We start from the raw sequence: 18679 nt of genomic DNA on the forward strand, positions 1-18679 counted from the left end.
TAATTTTATTTTATTAATTTTAATGAATATTTATAGAGATTTTGGATTTCCATTCATTCATTGTTCCACTTTTCTCCCAGACCCAGGCCTCTCCCCACCCCAGTTCATGCCTCTCTTTGAAAAGTAAAAGAAAAATTCTTTCATTGGTATACAATCCTCTCGCACCCCCCCCCCCCACTGCCCCAAGTACACTCCATTATGCAACCTTAATTGTGGCCTCTTGTGATAACCATAATACCCTATCATGTATCACTTTTAAATTGTTCTCTCCATCATCTGTTTCAATGCTGTATACATAATTTATCCAGTTCTTCTCAGTCTTATCCCAACCCTGATGTCAGTCCCATTCTACAACAGTGGCACCATGCAGTATTTGCCCATTTGTGACTGAGATATTTCACTCAGCATAATGTCCTTCAGGGTCACCCATTTTGAATAATATTACATGAGTTCCTTGTTTATCAATGCAGCGTAGTATTCCATTGTGCGAATATACCACAGTTTCTCTATGCATTCGTTCGTTGATGGGCACTTGGGGTTTTTCCAACTCCCTGCTATTGTGAACAAAGCCATGATAAACATGGGTGTGCATATATCTGCTTGGAAGCCAGTTATGGTCTCTTTGGGGTATATTCCCAGTAGTGGAATTGCTGGGTCAAATGGTATTTCTATTGCAACTTTTTGAGAAAGCGCCATACCACCTTCCACAGTGGTTGCACAATTTTACACTCCCACCAACAGTGAATAAGGGTTCCAGCTTTTCCACAACCTCGCCAGCATTTGTTGCTTGCTGTTCTGTTAAATTTTGCTATTCCAAGCTTGTTTTAATAGGGGAGCTCCACCATGGGTAACCATTCTTGCATTTGACACATCACTGTCAGAGTGTTCAGCTTCACAGCAACCATGAGTGACCTCTGTAAAGCAAGTGGACAGTCCAGAGCTAAAAAGCCTAGAATAATATTTGATCAAAAACAATTAAACACGGGCCTAAGGGCCACGGGTTCGAGTCACCCACCTTTGGCTTGGTAGCATCACTTTCTATTGACTAGGCCAACTAATCCTCTCTATGCTGTTGTTGTTGTTGTTTAAGTGTCGGTGAGTTATAGACGCCTCATAGCGACCCTATGAATAAAAGATCTGGACACTTGTATAATTTTCATCCGTTCTCCAGGTTCATAAGGTTTCTTGGGGAAAAGATGCTGCCTTTCCCCCACTCAATGGGCTTCATCTTTTTGCCAAATATCAGTCATACATAGATTGATTTATTTCTGGGTTCTCAATTCTATTCCACTGGTCTCTGAACCTGCTGCTGGACCAATACCAACCTGTTTTGATCACTGTGGCTGTGCCGTGTGTAGGTTTAGAGGAGGCATTATAAGGCCTCCTACTCTGTTTTTCTTCTTAGTAAAACTTTGCTTATCTGGGTCCTCTTTGCTGTAAGAAGTTGTTGATTACTTTTTTCCAGCATTTTAAAAATCGATGACGGGAGGCAGGTTTGGATTATACTTCACTTATAGACTGCTTTTGGCAATATTGTCATTTTGTCATTTTTCACAATGTTCTATCTTCCAATCCAAGAGCATGATAGGTTTTTCCATTTATGTAGTCTCTTTGAGTTCTCGGTTTAGGTCTTCTGTATCTTTGGTTAGATTTATTCCTAAATGTTTCATCTTTCAAATGTCTACTTTAAATGGCATTGTTTTCTTTCTTTTTTTTCAGCATTCTATTTGCTACTGTAGAGAATCCAGTTGATTTTTGTATGTTGATCTTGTACCCTGCCATTTTCAGAAATGGCCAATAAAGTAGAACAAGAGTAATTCTTTAGTTCTGCCAGAGAGGTAACAGTATAGGTGTAAGTGTGGCTGGATACTGTTGTGGTCTGTTGTTAGAGGTCACAAAGAAAAATAAAATAAAAGCCAACAGAAAACACTAAAAAAAAACCAACCAGTAAAGTTTGGACAGCAAAGAAAACAAAGAAGTCAAAACTTATGAGTACAAACTGAAGGAAGAATCAGAACAAGCATAAAACAGGAATAAAGAAGAGAGAGTACATACATTTAAATTGTTTCAATATATCATCAAAGTTATAAAGTAGTCAATGTTAAAGTACACTTAATCTTGCAGAAATAATACTTTGCTTCTAGGATAATACTCTCAACTTTCTTGCTTCAAGAATGTGATTTACTGTTGTTGTTATTGTTGGTTTTGTTATGTGTCAAGTCACCTGCATCTCATGGCTACTGTATGTACAACAGCCCTAAACCCTGTTCTATCCTGTGTCAACCTTATTGTCTCTAACTCATCTACCCCCATTTCCCCAGTCACTGAATCAATCAATCTCATAGAGAGTCTTCCTCTCCTGTGCTGTCCCTCTACCCTCCCAAGTATCATGTCCCTCTCCAAGGCCTCGTTCCTCCTTTCAACATGCCCAAAGTATGTCAGACAAAGCTTCAGAATCCTTGCCTCCAAGGGGCAGCCTGGTTTCACCCTCTCCAGAACAAACCTGTTCATTCTCTTAGCAGTCCATGGTATATTTAGTACTCTTCTCCAGCACCACAGCTCAAACTCATCAATTCTCCTTCTATCCTCCCTAGTTATTGTCCAGCTCTCTGATGCATAGCAAGTGATTGCAAAGACCATGGCCTGTATCAGGAGCACCTTAGACTCCAGACTGGCATCACTCCTCTTCAGTATTTTACAGAGGTCTCTGACAGCAAACTTTCCCAATATTATGCTCTGAGAAACCAATAGGAAAAAAATTCAAAAGATAGTCCATGACTGTTTTACTTTTTAGGTTTAGGAAAAGGATAAAAACTGTTTGGATTAGGTTATTTCCTGATTTAATTAAAAATGCTAATAAATATATGTTAAGCTTCAGGTTATCATCAGTCTCTCAAGATAAACTTATGGTAAAAAAAAGACTACTGACCTGTCTAAATAAATTTGTAAAAATGAGTTTGAAAGAGTTACAGGTGACATTCTCTATCCTAAGGTCAAAAAGAATATGTAAACTTGAATTTTTTTTGTTAAGAATATTTTTTTAAAGGTCTATTTTATACTGGTTTACCTACAAATTTTATATATGTTGTTTTTCACACCAGACCCTTCCCATTTCCTTAACCCACTCCTCCCTCCACCCATCAAATTGTGCAACCCTATGATTATGCCGCCACCTATCCTCCCCACTGTGTTCCCCTCTTCCCACTCCCTGGATCCTCATACATGTTTTACTAGTTATCTACTTCTACAATAATGGTCTTATACAGTATTTCTCCTTATGAGACTGTTAGTTCACTTAGCATAATGCTCTCAAGTCCATCCCCAGTTAGTGATTTATTATATTTATAAAATCATTGTTCCTGTGTGCTGTGTAGTATTCCACCATGTGAATGCATCATAATTTCTCAATCCATCTGATTGTGGTTGAACATTGGGCTGTTTCCATGTTCTTGTGATGGTGAACAGAGCTGCTAGGAACACTGGTGTATAAGTCTCCATTTATGCCTCAATTCTCATTTTCTCAGTATATTCCGTGCAGTTGAATAGCTGGGTCATATGGAATTTCTATATTCAGCTTTCTGTGGAAATGTCAAACTGCCTTCCAGAGTGAGTATACCATTTTACAATCCCACCAACAGCATATAAGAGTTCCTACCTCTCAACATCCTCTCCAGCATTTATTACTTGCTGTCCTGTTAAACTTTGCTACTGCTACTGGGATGAGATGGTATCCCATGTGGTTTTTATTTGCATATCTCTTTTAGTCAGTGATACTGATCATTTCTTCATGTGTCTGTGACCATTTGAATATCTTCCTCTGTGACATCTTTGCATGTTTTTTGCCCATTTTATAATTGTGTTATTAGTCTTTTTGTTGTGGAAACCCTGTAGGATTCTGTAAACTTCTGCTTTGAGACCCTTGTCTGAAATGGTATTGCCAAATGTTTTTTCCCAATCAGTAGGTTTTCTTTACATTCTGTTGGAAAAAGCTTTTGATGCACACAGGGATTTAATCTTTAGAAGGTCCCCATGCATCAATTTTATCCTCTCCAGACTGCACAATACTGGCCGTATTTGGCAGTCTCTTTATATCAAAAGAGACTAGGTTTTTAAGCTTGATACCAGTTTGTCTCTGATAAACTTAATGGTTTTGGGCTTTACTTCCAGGTCTTTGATCTACCTTGAGTTGGTTTTTGTGTATGGTGTAAGATATTCATCCTGTTTTCGCTTTCTATAGGTACCAGTCCAGTTTTGCGAGCACCATTTGCTGAAGAGGCTGTCATTCCCCTATTTGATAAGTTTTATTTTCTTGTCGAATATCAATTGGCCATAGATACTTGGGTCCAATTTTGGGTTCTCAATTCTGTTCCATTGGTCGATGTATCTGTCGTTGTACCAGTACCATGCTGTTTTGGTTATTACTGTCGTGTAGTAAGTTTTGAAGTCAGGCAATGCTATGCCTCCCACTTAATTTTTGTTTTTCAGAAGTGCTTTCCTTATTTGGGGTAACTTTCCTCTCCAGATCAACTTGGTAATTCCTCTTTCGATCTCCTTGAAAAATGAATTTGGCTAGATAAGAATATTTACTATTTTTTAAGCTTTTATATTTCCTAGGAAAATAATTATATAAGTTTGCATAATCTATTTTATGGTTACCCCTAATATTAACTTAACGTATGTTCATGATAGGAAATTTGAAAATTAAGAAAATATAATGTCAATTAAATCAAGAAATAATCTCTTAATATTTTGATGTATCTTACTTTTCTATATGGGTGTTATTTGTGCTAAAGTATATGGCTTTTAAAGATAAATATTTTGCAAGTACATTCTTATTTTAAATGCTACTAACAATGTGTACATGTTAATGTTATTAGAATTCAGATTTTAAACTTTAATAACATGAAGTTTAGCCAACATTAAACCTTTTCAATGTGCCAGACATAAAACTACCAATGACTATCTTATTATATATTTTGATTGTTTATCAATCAATTGTATTTTTAAAGTGCCATTACAGCCACTTCCAGAAACAGATCACCTTCATCAACCCAGTCGCTGAGTCAATCCCTCTTATCCAGGGTCTTCCTCTCTCTTGGGTTAGGGGGGTAGGTTACAGACCATGAGGTTGACTCAAGACTGAGCAGGATTCAGGGCAATAGTACCCAGGGTAGCAACAAGGCACAAGCGACTCAGACTCAATGGCACATAACAACAATACAACAGACACAGAATCACTGATACTATGCCTTATTATTTCCTGAAGATATGTTTTCAAGGTGTGCAGTGGTTACAATGTTCCGCCTCTATTGTTGACTCTGTATCCATAAAATTTATACTATTATAATTGAGTCTTTGTTTAGATATATACTAACCATAATTTACTATTTTAATTTATGTTTGCACATAAATTATTATTTCTTTATTTATTGTTATTAAAGTAAGACATTTAACAAAGAGTGCGAGAAGTGATTGGCAAAGGAAAGGAAGAAAACTAGAGAGAAGAGAAAGGAGATATTAAAATTAGAAAAAAGAAAGTGGGAGTAAGAGAAGTAAAAAAAAAAATGTAAAACAAACTATCAAACAAAACTTTCAAAAGCTATGGGAAATGAAAAACAAAACAAACAAAAAAACCCCAACAAACCACCACAGAGCAGGCTGTTGGCAGGGGTAGACTGGGCACCTGATTGTTACTCCTGTCACTGCAGTGATGAGTGAAGACAAGACGCCCCAGAAAGTGTCTCCGTTCATTCAGCAGAACACTGGCAGTGGAAACCTAGTGAGATCAGAGTTCCTATTTATTAGAGAGGTGACTCAAGATGTAAACCAGGCCATGGGAATACCTCTTCTGTTCTAGGAGGCTTTGATGAGTGGTCACCCACCCTGGGACACAGTTTCTGTTGGCCTCAGAAGAGTTTAGGCTAGTCACCATATCTAAGGATGGTGTGTATGCCAGTCCTGTGGATGGGTGCAGGCAAAGTACCCAATCAGAGATGGTTAGCCTGAATAGGTAGTCACAGCCCACCTCAAGTGTCCAGATCTCTTACTGTGCAAAGGCTGTACTGCTCCAAATGTGTTCAAGGTGAAAGCCAGGCAAGGGTGCTTATGGTGAGGGGCAAGAACCTCAGGTAATGATGGTGCCCTCACTTATCCAGGGGTTACTTAAAAGTCCTTTATGCTGAGGAGTATCTTGAGTGTAGAACCATGCACATTCCCAGTCCCAGCAGAAAATAGCAAAGGCTTGGACTTAAAAGAGCTGGGGTGGGTTGGGGAAAAACTACTAGCCACCTGGTGGATGATGGTGGTAGGGGAAAGTTACTCCCTTGATCTCTGGGAGGGCATAAGAGCCAAGAGTAATCATTCTGTTATCAGATAGCCATCCTGGGTTCTCCAGCCCTGGATATGACTGTTCAAAAGAGCCATGCTGCATGGATTATGGTTCCATCTGTCTCCTTATTCAGTGTTTTCATTCAGGCTCTTCCTTCAGTTGGTGTTCAAAGTACCTTCTTTTCTTTTTAAGCTCAGAGTTCCAGAATTATCTTCTGCGTCTCTCATCTTTGTTTTCTGGTGTCTCAGGTGAAAAGGGTCTCAAATGCTATCTTCCAGTTTGCCATCTTACCTAGAAGTCTTTGTCTTTTTCTTGACTGGAGATACAACTTGTGAAGCAGTTCTTCAAAGAGTTTAAATAAAAATAAAATATTAAAAAATCACAGTGTTTTCTCACTGCTCTGCAGAGAGCAACGATATATTTTTAAAACTACACCCATCATTTTCTTGTTTGAAAAAGTCCTTATTGTTGTTGTTGTTGTTATGTGCCGTCGAGTCGTTTGCGACTCATAGCGACCCTATGTACAACAGCCCTAAACACTGCTCTATCCCGTGCCAATCTCATTGCCTCCGACACACCCATCCCGATTACCCCAGTCACTAAATCAGTCCACCTCATAGAGGGTCTTCCCCTACTGTGCTGTTCCTCCACTCTGCCCAGCATGATGTCCCTCTCCAAAGACCTGTCTCTCCTTACAACATGTCCAAAGTATGTCAGGCGAAGCCCCAGAATCCTTGCCTCCAAGGAGCAGCCTGGTTTAACCCTCTCTAGGATGAATCTGTTTGTTTTCTTGGCAGTCCATGGTACTTTCAGTACTCTTCTCCAGCACCACAGCTCAAAGGCGTCAATTCTCCTTCTATCCTCCCTAGGTCATTGTCCAACTCTCTGATGCATAACAACTGATTGCAAAAACCATGGCCTGTATCAGGCGCACCTTAGTCTCCAGAGAGACACCATTGCTCTTGAGTACTTTAGAGAGGTCCCTAACCACAGATTTTCCCATCTTTAAATTCAAATCAATAACCTAATTCTTTAACCTTTCTCTAAGCAGGTAGTGGCTTCCCTTTACTCTCATTACTTAAGTGTGTTCTCCACTTTTTTGCTGATGCTGTTCTTAGGTGCCATCCAGTTGAGTACAACACAGAGAGACCCTATGAACAATAGCTCTGAACAGTCCAATCTTGTAGATCCTTACAATCTCCAGCACCCTTAAGCCCACTGCTACAGTCACTGTGTCAATCCACCTGATTGAGGATCTTCCTCTCCTTCACCACCCCCGCCCCCTAAGCATGATGTACTTCCCCAATGAATAGCCTCTCCTAGCTACATGTTCAGAGTATGTAAGATCAAGCTTCATTATCTTTGTCTCCAAAGAGCACTCCGGCTGCACGTTCTCCAAGAGCTGTTTGTTCTTTTTGCAGTCCAAGGGATATTAAGCACTCTTCTCCAACACTACAATTCAAAGGCATCAATTCTTCTGACAATTTTAGTCACTGTCTAGCTTTCAGATGCATAACAAGTGACTGAAAAGACCAGGCATATCTTAGACCTCAAACTGACATCACTGCTCCTCTGTAATTTGTAGAGGCCTCTGACTAGAGACTTTCCCAGTGCAATACGCCTCCTGATCTCCTGACTGCGAGTACCAAGTGTACTGACTGTGGATCCAAGTAAGATGAAGTCGTGAATTTCTAAATTTCAAATACAATGTTATCTACTGTAGCTAAGAAAAGACAGTGGAAATGCAGGCAGGCTGAAATCAACAGGGTAAAATATAAATGTGGTAAGAAAGGAAATGATACTTGTTTCTTTTTAAACAATGTTATATATCAAAGATCACATTACAGATAATGGATTATGAAAGAGTTCTATTCCTAAATCTGTCATTAAAATCTAATTTGCACATAAATTAAACATTTAAGCATGGATAGTATCTAATGTTAGTCAAATGTGTCTCAGTATATAATATACAGTGTAGGTTTCTATAAATAAAATATTTAAAGCACCTTTCCAGACAATTAAAACATCTTTAACGTAATAATACAGTAACAACAGTTTTTAGATGCACATTTCAAAGCAGTGCTCTGTATGTTATGTGGACACTCTTAATGTCCACATAATTTTAACATGGAAGGCTTGGGTGACAAGGTTGGTTTCTTACTATAGATCATATTTAAGTTTAATGTTCATAACCTGAGGATTGCTGGAATAGTTAATTACTACTGTTTTAGCAGGTAAAAACATTCTCAGAGCAAATTAAGAATTACCAATAAAGTGAGATCTGCATTTTTGAATAAAATTTATTGATTAAAAAGATATTTCTGATTCTAAAGGAAATATATCCTTTAAAAAAAGAATCAAGTGGCACTGGCCAATAGAAAGGAGGCCCCAGCATACTATCATATTTTACAAGGAACTGCTCAGCTCTCTAACTTTAGCACACTCACAAACACCAGAATTAAACTACAGTCTTGTAATGTACTCCTAGCAATGTTTTTACATGACCTTATGAAATACAAAACTGCTGTTTATGTTCCTAATGTAAAGAATAATGGTTGCCTGAATATATCAAGATGTTTTTCTACAATATTTGATGAATAAAAGTTTCATTGAAATGCAAAAATCTCTCAATACTTACACACACAACAGGGATTTAAAACGAACATGATGCTCTACTCTTCCCTAACATAGTCGGCAAAGGAAATACTCTGACCAGAACACCTTAAGTACACTACTTTTGACAGCTGAGAAATTCCTGAGGCAGAAGCACTGTTGATGTTGTTGTCAAGTGCCATCAAGTCACCTGCGACTCATAGAGACCCTAGGTACAGCAGCACTGAACCATGTCCTGAGCCAGTCTCACTAATTCTGACACACCAATGTTAAAAAAAATTTATCCAAAAGGGTAAATAAATTTGAATGCTTAGGACAGATTATCAAAGTTAAAGGGAACAGAAGTGATGGCATAAAGGATATGACTAAAACAAATAATTCAGTCTGTGTTCTTGATAAAAAAATTTAAAACAGAAAACACTTTTGTATTTCTTACCATTTTAAAAATATTTCTAAAACAGAAATAAACTGAAGGACAAGTTAAATTGATTAACTATTAACATATAAATAATTTTAAGCAAATGACACTCAGAAAAAACAGAACTGGAATTTCCAATGAACTATTATTAACATTTTGAAATATACATATTTTAAGGACTAACACATTATCCAAAGGTTCTTTTTTTGGTTGTCCCTGAACCTGTCTAGAGGTGCCATCCTCTAGGATGGTATAAAGAGTTAAGCAGGGATGTTCACACTGCAGTTGAAATAAATCTACAAGAACCCTAAATGCACAGGTATTAATTAGGATGACTGATCTGTAGTTTTATCTTACACAGAAAATATTTAAATGGAAGCTAAATGACAGCTGGTGAAATGTGAGTCTGAGATTCAATCACTCAAAAATATCTGCACTAAGGCAACATAAATGTGTAAGCTTTATGAAAAGTGTTTTGGGTTTCTATAATACATTCAGCTACAGGAAATGGAAATTAAAAACATGGAATTTTCTTGTTTTCTAGTCAGTTCACTAGAGTTAGGAGGGAAAAAAAAATAAGCATAAAAGGCAATTACAGTTTTCTAATAGCTAACTTTACAAGTACGATGATTCTTGAAAAATTTATTCAACAAAATAAAGTTGACTTAACAACTACAGAAATTCTCTAATATGTATACTTAGTCTCATTCACTAAAGGTAAGTGAATGGGGTCAGCATAGAAAGAAAAATCAACTAGTAAAAGGGCAAAGATCAGATGGATTCCTTATTTAAGGATTGTTGTTTCACAGTTCCCATGGAGATGAACACAGAGAAGCAGGAGAACCATGAGTGATGGAGAGCTACTGGCCATCTAGATTAGTGTGGCTACTACTAAGATAAAAATAAATACATTTAAGTTTTATAAGGTGACTAGATTACCTCAAAGTACTTACTGGATAGCCATTCAAATACCTCCTAATGGTTTTATGATTTGCACTCCTAAGAAGTAGGGTCAGAGGATTTCTGGAAAGGAACCATATTCAAATATGTATTCTCTGTCCTAACTTTTCTATGGAATGAAATAATTATAACCTTAGTTAAAATGTATATTACTACTGCAAATCAATGTAAATAGTCATTAGAGCTGAACTTATTTTCATTAACCAAATGAGTGGGGAAAATCCTGTTTTATAGGAGTTCCAATTAACTTCTTCACCTATGTGGATGCAAGGACACATTAACTTTAAATGGGCAAGGAATATATTAATTTTTAATGGGCAAGGGATACCAGTAATTAATTGAAGATTTATAATATAATCAAAAGAATAAGATAATTTAATATGGGTAATAAAACAGAATAAAAATCAATACAGTAAATAAATTTCAATGAAGGACAGAAGTCACTTAAATAAAAGACATCTAATAATTTACCATGCCTTTGGAAACTATCAACTATGAGAAACGACAGTATTGTAAGGCTTCAGGTCTTTTGGTTATAGGGTCGCTGTAAGTCATGCTCAACTCTACAGCAATCAATAACATAACTACAACAATAATATATCATTAGAACTGAAGGGGAAATAGCAGGAAAGAATACAGTACTTTGACAAATTATGAAGGACAACAAAGTCAAACATGGATTTACAATACAAATCATAAAGAAGAATAAAAATATCCAACCAAAAAATATGAGACATTTTAGATCAAACAATGCTTGTAAAAATAACTCTGAAGCAATTATGCCTTTAATATTCTCTTTTCTTAATGATTACATTACCAAAAATTAGCAGAACAAGAACATTAAAGAATTCGATGAAATTAAAGTCTAAAGTGACTTTTCCCCTTACAAGTAAATAGTTATTATATAAACTTAAAGGCTTATCAATTAAAAGGTAATAAAAATTACATATAAGTATATAATACTAAAGATCTAAATTATAGCTAGTGAGAACAAGTAAGATATTTACCCGCTTCAAAATAATATAGAAAGGGAGAAACAAAATAACAGTATTAGATGTGATAGAAACTTATAAATTTATTCTATATATTTATACATATATTTAAATTATATGCCACATGTAAATGAATATACTTTCAGTTACTTAATTCATAGTATTTTTATGGTATGGCTTAATACCATGACTACTATATCAGTAAAGTTTTAATAAATACTAACCCTTCTGTGGTGTTAAGAGTTTTCTTAAAACAGCTTCTCCAGCCACTGACTTACTTTGTCATGGAGATGGGCAGGAATATGCAAATAGGGAGTGTTAGCCTATCCACAAGGGGAATAGCTAGTCTTGCCATTAAATTGTATGGATCTAGCAACAGAATTGGAGAATCTCACGACTAGCAGAGAAGCAAGAGAATGCAATGTGTCCTTTGCCCAGAGATTCTTGCACCAGTCAGACCAGGGCCTACAGGTGCAGCCGCAGCAGAGAATCTGAGACCTGACATGAGATAGACTGGACCTTGGGACTGCTACCCCATGGAACCAGAACTAGATGCCTTTGCCCAAGTTGGCTGGACAACAGGAGGTGGTGGCGAGTGGGGGAGAGAGCCATAATTGACAGCACTGACAGCTTTGAGCACTTGCCTAAAAGCCACAAGGCTCAAGGCTGAGGTGCCTGTGAGCACATTTCAGACGTTGTCTTTATTGTGCTGCCAACCTGAATTACAATAGCCTTTTGACTTGCCTATTATAGTTCTGGCATAGTAATAATATTGTTCAATAATTTGGGCACTCTATCGGGTCACCTTTCTTTGGAATGGAACAAATACTGATCTTTTCCAGTCAGTTGGCCAGGTAGTTGTCCCCAGATTTCTTGGCACAACTTAGTGAGCACATCCAGCGCAGTGTCTGCTGAAATATGTCAATCAGTATGCCATCAATTCCTGGGGCTTGTTTTTGCTAATTCCTTTAGAGCAGCTTGAACTTCTTCCTTCATCACTACAGGCTCTTGCTCATATGTTGTTTCATGAAATTCTTCTGTGTCCACCAATTCCTTTTGGTACAGTGATTCTGTGTATTCTTTCCATCTTCTTTTAATACTTCCTGGATCAATTAATATTCTGAGCATTCTTAAGTATTGCAACTCAAGGCTTGAATTTGTTCTTCAGTTCCTTGATCTTAGGAAATGTTGAAGGAAGTTCAGCCCCTTTGATTTTCTGACTCCATTTCTTTACACATTTCATTATAGTATTTTACTGTCTTTCCACACTGTTCTTTGAAATTTTCTGTCTGTTCAGTTCCTTAATTTCTTGATTTCTACCCTTTGTTTTGGCTTCTTGGTGCTCTAATGCAATATTCAGAGTCCTTTCTGACATCCATCTTGATTTTTTCTTCCTCCTGTCTTTGTACTGACCCCCTGCATTCTTCCTGGATGATGCTGATATCATCACACTGCTCATTTGGTCTTCACTCATTAGTGTGCAAGGTCTCAAATCTGTTCCTGAGATGGTTTTAAAATTCAGGTGGGATAAACTTAAGGTCAAATTTTGGTTCCTGTGGATTAATTTTCCTCAGCTTTAGCTTGAACTTGCATATGAGTAGTTAGTCGGTGGTCTGTCCCACAATCAGCACCCGGTCTAGTTTTCACAGCTGATACTGAGCTTCTTCAGCAATTCTTTCCACAGATGTAATCAATCGGATTCCTATGCATACCATAAGGTGAAATCCATGTGGACAGCCTGTGTTTGTTTCTTACAAAAAGTATTTGCAATGAATAAATCATTGATTGTACAAAATTTGATCACTCTATCTCCAAGTCCACATTTTCCAAATACTGATCCTTGTTCTTTGTTGAGGAGGACCTGAAGTGCATGCACTTCAAGGTCAAGGACTGCGGCCTTCAATATGGATGGAAGCTCAACATCAAAAAAACAAAGATTCTCACCACTGTGCCGACTGGCAGCATCATGACAGATGGAGAAGAGGCTGAGATTGTTAACAGCTTCAGTTTGCTTAGCTCTACAATCAACACTCTTGACAGCAGCAGCTGGGAAATTAAAAGACAAATTGAACTGGGAAAATATGCTGTCAGAGATCACTCCAAAGTACTGAAGAGCAACGATGTTAGTCTCAAGACTAAGGTGTGCCTGATACAGGCCATGGTCTTTGCAATCACTTGCTATGCATCAGAGAGCTGGACAATGACTAGGGATGATAGAAGGAGAGTTGATGCCTTTGAACTGTGGTGCTGGAGTATTGAATATACCATGGATGGAGAGGAGAACAAACAGGTTCGCCCTAGAAAAGGTGAGACCAGGCTGCTCCTTGGAGGCAAGGATTCTGAAGCTTCGTCTGATATACTGTGGACATGTTACAAGGAGGACCCAGTTCTCGGAGAGGGAAATCATGCTTGGGAGGGTGGAGGGACAGCACATGAGAGGAAGACCCTCAGTGAGATGGACTGATTTAGTAACTAGGGTAATGAGGGTAGGTGTGTCAGAAACAAAGATTTGCATAGGATAGAGCAGGCTATAGGACTGTTGTACATAGGGTTGCTATGAGTCGCAAGTGACTCAATGGCACATAACAACAAAACAACAATTATGGTTCTGTATGGTCTGTGAACTACTGTACTGGATTCTGGACCCGGAAGAGTATTAATATTAGTGTTGTGTTGAGTAGAAAGAGACGTGGGAACTGACACCATAGGAATTGGTTTTGTGTTGTTGATGGGGACAGTTCCTCATTGTGGAGTTAGTAAAGGTTAGACATGGCTGTCCCCATGTAGTTCTCACTCTTTTTACAATTTCATACATAAAGTGATGATGTCATTGGCATTACTTGCTACTGAGTTGATTCTTTTAGTGACTCCATGTGTGTAGAGAAGAGCTGCTCTATAAGGTTTTCAAAATGAAACAATCCAGCTTGTACTCCAGGTGGCCAAACACTTAACTGTTTGTAACATCCAGGAATTCGAAGAAATCCAGAAATAGTAAAATAAATACTCTCACAGGTTTATAAGCAATTAACCAATTCATGAAATTGCCCACGGAATTTCACACAGCTCTTCTGAAGGACCAATTTAAGTATTTAGGAGATTGATAGCTAGATTATAGGTTAAATGTTCACTTGGAAAAGGAACTAGTCTTTATCTGGAAGAAACCCCTGCACAAGACATTTGCATTCAAAGAGTTATTACATTTTTAAATAAAGTTAAAAATGCTACAAGTTACTCTCTTACCTTGACCAAGATGTGAAGGCTTCTGAGAAATTATGTGGCCACTGCTGTCTAAAACATACTGGGTACTAAAATTATCAGCAGCTGTCCTTGTTGTAATTAAAACCTGGGGGTTAAAAAAATAAATAAAATTACGGTTTTAGAAATATGATGAGTTCATTATCACATTAAATTTAAAATAATTATCATTTCACATATTTACTTAAGATTGAATTTACTTGATAAATTCTTACCATTCTTGTAATATTGTTTAGAGTTAACATTTAATAAGCAACAGGCCAGCTAATATTTTTAAACTCCAAATTATTGGGTTTTGAATATTTTACTTTAAAACATGAGTGCATATACAAATACAAAACACATGTTATATGATGATGTGTATCTGTTGTTTACAACTTCATTAAAGGTATTTGTTTTAAACAGCCTATTCCCATAAATGTATTGGTCAAATGAATAATCCAATTTGTAATGTGACAGACCTTTCCCCTTCATAGTCTGTAAATCTGCATCTCCATTTTAAAGTTTATGATTTTTAAAAAAACCACACCAAACATCTATTTATAGACAAGTTTTTTAAAATAACTCAAATGTTAAGCTTATTGTTTAAATGTAAATATACATTTCATTTTAGCATATGTGCGTTATCTACATACTGCCTTCAAGTTGATTGTGACTCATGGTGACGTCTCCACCAAACTTCCAAAGACTGATAAATCTTAATGCAAGGAGACCATCATCTTTCACTTCCAGAACTCATGCATTCAGTTAGTAGCACACCACTTGGTCCACTACACCACTAAGGGTCCATTCTCATTACCTAGTGTTGTTATAAATATTAAGTAAGTGGCTTTAACAAAAGAAAATTTCTCTTCTGGGTTTATGAACCTAGGGAACTCTGGTGGCACAGTTCACAGGAAATCGTGCTGCTAACCCAAAGGTCAAGTCTCTGGTGGCTCCAGTACACGAGCAGCTCCTTGGAAGAAAGGCAATATCTCTAATGTAATTTATGGGCTCCCAAAGACCTGCTGGAGAGTGAGCTATGAGTCAGTTCCAACTTGATGGCAATGAGGAGTATGAAGAAGGAGGAGGAGAAGCAGCAGCCCTAGCAGTAGTAGTAGCAAGAAAGCTTAAAGTCCAAATTCCTGGTGGCTTAGCAGTAAGGAAATGTGTGGCCAGTCCAAAGTTACGCAGTTCAAATCCACTAGCTGTTCTGTTGGAGAAACATGTGCGATTAACTGTCTCTGAAAACCTGCTGCTGGTGGTGGTCAGCTATTGGTTGGTTTCAACTCCATGGAACACAACAACACTCTAGAGGAAGAACTCTCTAGTGGTCTAGTGGTAAGGAGAGGCCCTTCCCCCAAAACATGCAGGCTGAATCTACCAGCTGCTTTGCAGGTCTAAGATGAACAATCTCCTCCCACGCAACTTACGGCCTCTGAAAACTCTCGGACGCGTAGCTATGAGTTGGTTCTAACTCCCCAGTACAGATCAATATTCTAGAAGAAAACCCTTTTATCTTTTGAGATTTTGGTCCTGGGTCATACTCATGTGCACTGGGATCTTTCTTCTCATCTCTGCTTCTTTCAGCTGTTTGTTTAATCTTTTTAATATTTTTTATTAATTTTAATGAAAATTTACCGAGACTTTGGATTTCCATTAATTCATTGTTGCACTTTTCTCCCTGCCCACCCCTCCCCTGCAGTACACCCTTCTCTTTGAAAAGTAAAAAGAATAATTCTTTCATTGTTTTTACAAACTCACCTCCCAGGTCCACTCCACTGTGCAGCCTTCGTTCTGGACTCCTGTCATGACATCACATATCCCCTTTAAACAGTTTTCTCCCTCCTCTGTTTCAGTGCAGTATACATTATTGAACCCATCTTTCTCAGTTTCCCCCCAACCCCAAGGTCAGTCCTGTTTTACAACAGTGGCACCATGCAGTATTTATCCTTTTGTGACTGAGATACTCCACTCAGCATGATGTCCCCAGGGTCACCCATTTTGAATAATATTGCATGAGTTACTGTTTTTCAATGGAGCGTAGTATTCCATTGTGTGAATATACCACAGCTTCTCTATCCATTCATTTGTTGATGGGCACTTAGGCTGTTTCCAACTCCTTGCTATTGTGAACAATACTGTGATAAACATAGATGTGCATGTTTAATCTCTTTTATAGCTCAAAAGATAATTATTCCTGAACTCTATACTGATCATGCTCATATTTCCTTCCAGGGGGGAAAAAATTCATCTTTAAATATAAACCTATGAAATCTGAAATACCAGTTTTCTATTTCCAAAGAATAGTAGTGGGACAGGCACAGGGTATACATCCAAATTAAAAAAGGATAAAATTGGTGGAAAGGAAGAAACAAGTACCAAATAAACCCCAAATCAGCTTCAAACCTTTAAAATGATTTTCTGAGTATATCTGGGCAATAGATCCACCTCCTAGACTCAAATTATTGGCCACACACTCTCTGAATTCTGGGTGGATGCCCCTTGTACCTGTGCTTCAACTCCACTATCCAGGTCTCCTGGATGGTAATTCTGCTCCCTTGGCTTTGCCCTTTTCTACTAAATCACCTAAGTTGTGGTCCCGTCCGTTAAGACCAGGCAGGCCTTATTCTTCTGTCCCTGAGGCAGATGGCAGCCCAGCTCTTAGCTTTGTGCAACAGATCCATCACCCTGGCACACCTGAAAAGCAATCTCATACTGTAGAATTGAACAAGGATCTCTTGGAAACCAGGAGTCTGTGGCCCTAACCTTTGAAACAAAGCACTTCCGTGCTCCTTCCAGCATTTCGGTTGATCTCTGAGCTACTTCAGGACTGGTCCTTTCTTAGAGGACAACAGATGCAGTTCGTGCCTGTAAAATTTTAAGAGGCAAATAGCAGACCTTCTTTTAAACAGCCAACTGAGGTCCTGTATCTGTCTACCTCAGTCTAAGCTGATGGGTAGCTGGTTACACTCATCAGTCACAGGCTTACCTGCTTTAAAAAAGACCGTATGGCCATGTCCTCGGTGCACATTTAGAACACATACCCTTACTTAGCACACGAGAATTTTTTAAATTGTTAAGTTCTGTATTCATTCTGCGTTGTTCATTTTTAAGTCCATCTCTTTCCTGTTATGTATTACTTATAAGGGGCAAAGAGAAATGCCATGGCCCTCATAAGATTTTACGTAAAGGTTAAAATCTGTAAGTTTCATTGAAAAGAAAACTCTTAGCCCGATACTCTATTTCATAATATGTAAGTTCTATCTTTAATTAAATAACTGAACTCAGACAAGTTCTTTGTCACCGCATAAAAAGCACAACCTTTTTACCGTCCAATCATATAGTCATCGTTTTAACATCTCACCAATCGCACACGGAACATCTACATTTCTATTAGCTTTTATTGTTGCTGGCATCTGTGAATTCTCTAAGACGACAGACTTTCCCTGTTGCTCTCCTCACATCCATCTGAGTCCTCTTAAGAACTCTTCGATATCCATCCTTCCACAATTTTTTGAATACAGGTTTTTGCTACTGTTATTTTTGGTAGGTGTCGTTAGCTGCGACTCACAGCCACAGGACGAAACACTGCCCAATCCTGTGCTACTTACTCTCACAGTCTCTGCTGTGCAACAAGATCACTGTTGCAGTCATTATGCCTCCATCTCACACTGAAGGTCTTCTTCTCATCCACAGATCCTCTACTTTTCCAAGCATCATGTCATTTTCCACGGATGAGCCCCTGCTGATAGCTCAAAAATGCCTTCTACAATTCAGGCATCAAAAGAAAACAATGGGCTCAAGCGTGGCACAGACAATGAGGATGGCAAAGGATAAGGCAAGGTTCAGATCTACTGTTCACAGAGTAGCTATGAGTGCTGTTTGACTCAATGCACCTTACAACCTTTCCCCACTCTCCCATGCACTAATTTACTGTAGGTCATGCGGATCTGTGGAGCATGAAGGTACAATACAGGGAGTGTCAGAATCATTACAAAGAAAATATGACTTCTCCAGCTCACAGCACTAGTCAAACCCTTTAGAGTCTCTCTATGAGATTAGCTTCCTCTCTAAGAAATTGCTAATTCCATAGCAAAGGAGATCTATAATGTGTGTGTGTGTGTGTGTGTG

At 38.1% G+C, this 18679-nt stretch overlaps 1 protein-coding gene across 1 annotated transcript in view; it reads right to left on the reverse strand.

Moving 5' to 3' along the window:
• The window catches only part of PMS1 (PMS1 postmeiotic segregation increased 1 (S. cerevisiae)), a 105540-nt gene that overhangs the window by 68004 nt on the left and 18857 nt on the right, over positions 1 to 18679 (reverse strand). The window contains exon 3 of the mRNA XM_006878937.1: positions 14552 to 14654. Within this exon, the coding sequence (XP_006878999.1) occupies positions 14552 to 14654 (103 nt within the window). The remainder of the gene's footprint in view (positions 1 to 14551; positions 14655 to 18679) is intronic.

The sequence above is a fragment of the Elephantulus edwardii genome, unplaced genomic scaffold (assembly GCF_000299155.1).
Source record: "Elephantulus edwardii isolate Elephantulus edwardi_28Jun2011 unplaced genomic scaffold, EleEdw1.0 scaffold00001, whole genome shotgun sequence".
NCBI classification, from domain to species: Eukaryota; Metazoa; Chordata; class Mammalia; order Macroscelidea; family Macroscelididae; genus Elephantulus; species Elephantulus edwardii.